This window comes from Sycon ciliatum, chromosome 10 (genome assembly GCF_964019385.1).
Source record: "Sycon ciliatum chromosome 10, ocSycCili1.1, whole genome shotgun sequence".
NCBI classification, from domain to species: Eukaryota; Metazoa; Porifera; class Calcarea; order Leucosolenida; family Sycettidae; genus Sycon; species Sycon ciliatum.
In genome coordinates, this window is record NC_088652.1 from 22,638,629 (window position 1) to 22,642,328 (window position 3,700).

The 3,700-nt window shown below is 50.6% G+C and overlaps 1 protein-coding gene across 1 annotated transcript; it reads left to right on the forward strand.

Annotated features, from left to right (window-relative positions):
* The first annotated feature begins 1,252 nt into the window (after positions 1-1,252).
* LOC135825973 (guanine nucleotide-binding protein-like 1) lies at positions 1,253-3,231 on the forward strand. The gene has a single exon (XM_065338609.1). The coding sequence runs from the start codon at positions 1,405-1,407 to the stop codon at positions 3,211-3,213; it is 1,809 nt and encodes a 602-aa protein (XP_065194681.1). The 5' UTR covers positions 1,253-1,404; the 3' UTR covers positions 3,214-3,231.
* Positions 3,232-3,700: the final 469 nt, after the last annotated feature.

Here is a 3,700-nt window from a genome sequence, read left to right on the forward strand (position 1 = left end):
AACCAGTGACAGAATGATTAGGATAATGGAATCATCACCTACCACAGTTGTTATATCGCACCAGAATTCGATCCTCTGGCACTATCTTAGACCCTACGAAGTATACACAGAACTTACAATTAGTGATAGTGACTTGGGCGATAATTATAAGAAGAATATTTCAAGTCAACTCTGTGGGAAGTATATGAGCTCCAGTGTTACTAGTAACTAGAATTGAGAAATAGAGAGAATCAGAGTTGCAACTGAACTCTACTGAAAGAATATCTATTCAGAACCTGCTGGCTTTGTTCGTGAATTTCTTGCTGTCTCCCCTACCATCCCCCCCCCCCCACACACACACAAAGCATACTGGCTTCAAAATTGGTGAAATGTTGGGAGATTTGGAAGGGTTTCGGCGATTCTCAAAGGAATCCTCCAAAATTGGCGAAAGCATAGCGAGTTTTCGATAAATCTCGTTTTTGGCGAATTTTTCGGCTTGCGGGTATATGGATTTTACTAGTAACGATCTTTCTGATGGCTAGTGGTTGTTTGAGAGGAGGTTAAAGAACACGAGTCACACGACTTCAACGCACTAGTACTACAAGTACTGAAATAGAGAGCTCGAGCGGTAGGCATATGGTGTCAAGATACGTGACGTCACCACATCCCCTACGCCCTTGGATCCCCATCACCACACACACTTCGCATTAATACTAGCAGTAGCAGGATGCAGTCATGATGGATCTGTTTTCTGAGAGGGTGAAGTGCAGCGCGAGCTGGCATAGACTGCATAACGCACTCAAACTCACCTAGATCTACGTGACTCAGCCACTTGACATGAGTGACCATACTGTGCACGTACGTGGGAGGCTCTCAGCAGTCAGCACAGTCCACGCTTACTTGTCATGTAAGAATAATGATAATAACGGGGTCGCACCCTGTAATAATAACGGGGCTGTTAATGTTATAGTGTGACGTCAATGGGTCCTCGGATACGCGTGGCAATGCAGAGCACAATGGACAAACAACAATGTATTAATGGCGAGGCCCAGCGGGATACGGTGATCTTGCTCCTTGACTATGGCTTGCACGTACATGTACGCTCAGATTCTAAGCGTCATGATCCCTTTCACGTGCTTCACCCACGCCAACAACCTGGTATAAAGGTGAGCGCGGGAACTAGCATTCTCTCAGTTACGTTACACAAGTCAGTAGTGAAGAAAAAATCGGTTCCGTTTGGTGTTGATTCAATACTTTGTGTTTTATAACTCCTTGTTTCTGAACGCAGAGCTCTAGAACCAGGTGACAGAGTGCTATATTGTCGGTTCAAGGTGAAAGAAGAATTTTGCTTTCTGGATTCTCGCCTCCAGTTCTGGTGGATTGTGGTGCTTTCCAGGCAATCTGCATTTATTGACATTGTTCAAAATGCCTCAACACAGTCGTCGAAAACCGTTCAGTGGCAAGCAGAAGAGAGCCCAGCTCCAGCGAAAGCGAGATGTGCAGCGATTCCGAGAGGGCGACGAGGAGCCTGCCAAAGAGAAGCTGGAGATACGCTCAGACTCGCCATCTGACTCAGATAAAGATCAAGAAACACTGGTCACGTCTGAATGTGCCAAGATTGCAGATAAATTTGAGCCCAAGTTCGAAGTAGGCGATGCCGTGGCTGAGACAAGGCGTCAAGACAGATACAAACTGATGTTTGCCCAAGAAAGTGCCAGCGAAATTGAGGAGCGCAAGCGGGAGTCGCGTCAGCCATTGCAAACCCTGGCAGAAAAGGACTTGGAAGTGTCCTATGAAGATATCTATGGAAGTATGGAGCACATCGACATGCCTGTTCGTCCCACCTGGCAATACAGCCTGGGCAAGCAGCAGCTGGAAGCTAAGGAGCAGCGCTACTTCAATGAGTACATTGACCGGCTCATGGCTGATACACACGGCCATCCGCTAAGCTACTTTGAGCGGAACCTGGAGACTTGGCGGCAGCTGTGGCGTGTGCTGGAGATGTCAAATTTAATACTGGTTATCGCCGATGCACGCCATCCCATCCTGCACTTCCCACCATCCCTGTACCGCCACGTCGTACATGAACTGAACAAAACGCTCGTGCTAGTGCTGAACAAGATAGACTTGGTGCCGGCGAGTGTGGTACTGGCGTGGCGCGAGTACTTCTATGGACTGTTCCCGCAACTTCACGTCGTCCTCTACACGGCACGCCCAGGGAACCAGAGCAGCAGCCAGCGCTCCGACGCCAAGGGTCTGATGTCGCACGCCCGGTGCGGCGCTAAGCGGCGCATGATATGCGTACAAGGTGCCCGTCAGCTGATCCGCGCCCTGGCCAATGTGGTGGCCGATCACAGTATGCTGTCCGGTTGGACGGATAAACTCCCAAAGTTTGAAGTGTGCGACGATGCTGGAATAACAGCAGCATCAGTGCACGAAGAGATAGTACGTCATAGCCGGCGTCGTAAGCATACCGCATACTCCAGCAACGGTAGAAACGGTGGCAATGAAGCTACGGCAGCGGCAACAGCATCCTCACCGCCATCCTTCATTACAATAGGTCTGGTCGGCCATCCCAACGTGGGTAAGTCCTCCATTCTCAATAGCCTGATTGGCAAGAAAGTTGTAAGTGCGTCGCGCACACCCGGCCACACGAAGCACTTTCAGACGCACTTCCTCACACCGCACATCCGCCTGTGCGACTCACCTGGCCTAGTCTTTCCGTCACGTGTTGAAAAACAGCTACAGATCCTGTCCGGAGTGTACCCTATTTCCCAAGTGCGTGAGCCATATACATCCGTCGGCTATCTGGCGGCGCGCCTGGGATGTAATTTGCTGTACCGACTGGGACTGGCCAAGAAAACAAGTGAAACATGCCCGACTGTTCCTCCACAATCTGATGCATGCGTCGACAGTTCAACAAACCCGCCGTGCAACGGCCACGCTAGTTCAAGCTCACTTCGTTGTGACGGCCACACCTGGTCCGCGTGGGACGTCTGTGAGAAGTGGGCGGAGGAAAGGGGTTTCCGTACCGCAAAGGGCGCCCGTCCCGATACCTACCGTGCCGCGAATCATATTCTGCGCCTGGCGACAGACGGCAGAATAGCACTGTTCGTACGACCGCCGAAATACACTGAAGACTTAGCGAAATGGATGTGCCATCCCGAACTAAAGAGCGTTGTTGCAGTCCAACTGGAGGGCTTGGACCATGATGAGTTGAGGCCAGAGCCTTAACCTGTTGGCACAGCTTAGTGCTAGCAGAAACTCCAGTGCTGCCGCATCGTCAGCAGATGATAGTCCCTGTCGTGGGGTAGCGTCACGTGCGGTCGCAGCCGCTCCGGCCACCCGCAATCCGTTTGCCGGATTGGCCATGGCGGATAGTGAATCTCGTGAGAAGTGACACGGACTGTGTTTGTTTGAGGTGCTGTCGCACCAAGCTACATCTCACTATGTTACATTTCACACTGTGGCTGAATCAGCCCAATGTTTTATCTTATCTGCCCCCCCCCCCCTCACACACACACACACACACTCTCTCTCTCTCTCTCTCTCTCTCTCTCTCTCTCTCTCTCTCTCTCTCTCTCTCTCTTATCAAGTTAGTTAATCACTATTGCGTTTGTGTGACTCTGACTCCGAGACGTGTGGTCGGATGAGCCTCACGCACCTTTATTCTCACTTCGGGATAGGTCATGCAGGCTACCTTTTGTTCATTTATCTTATG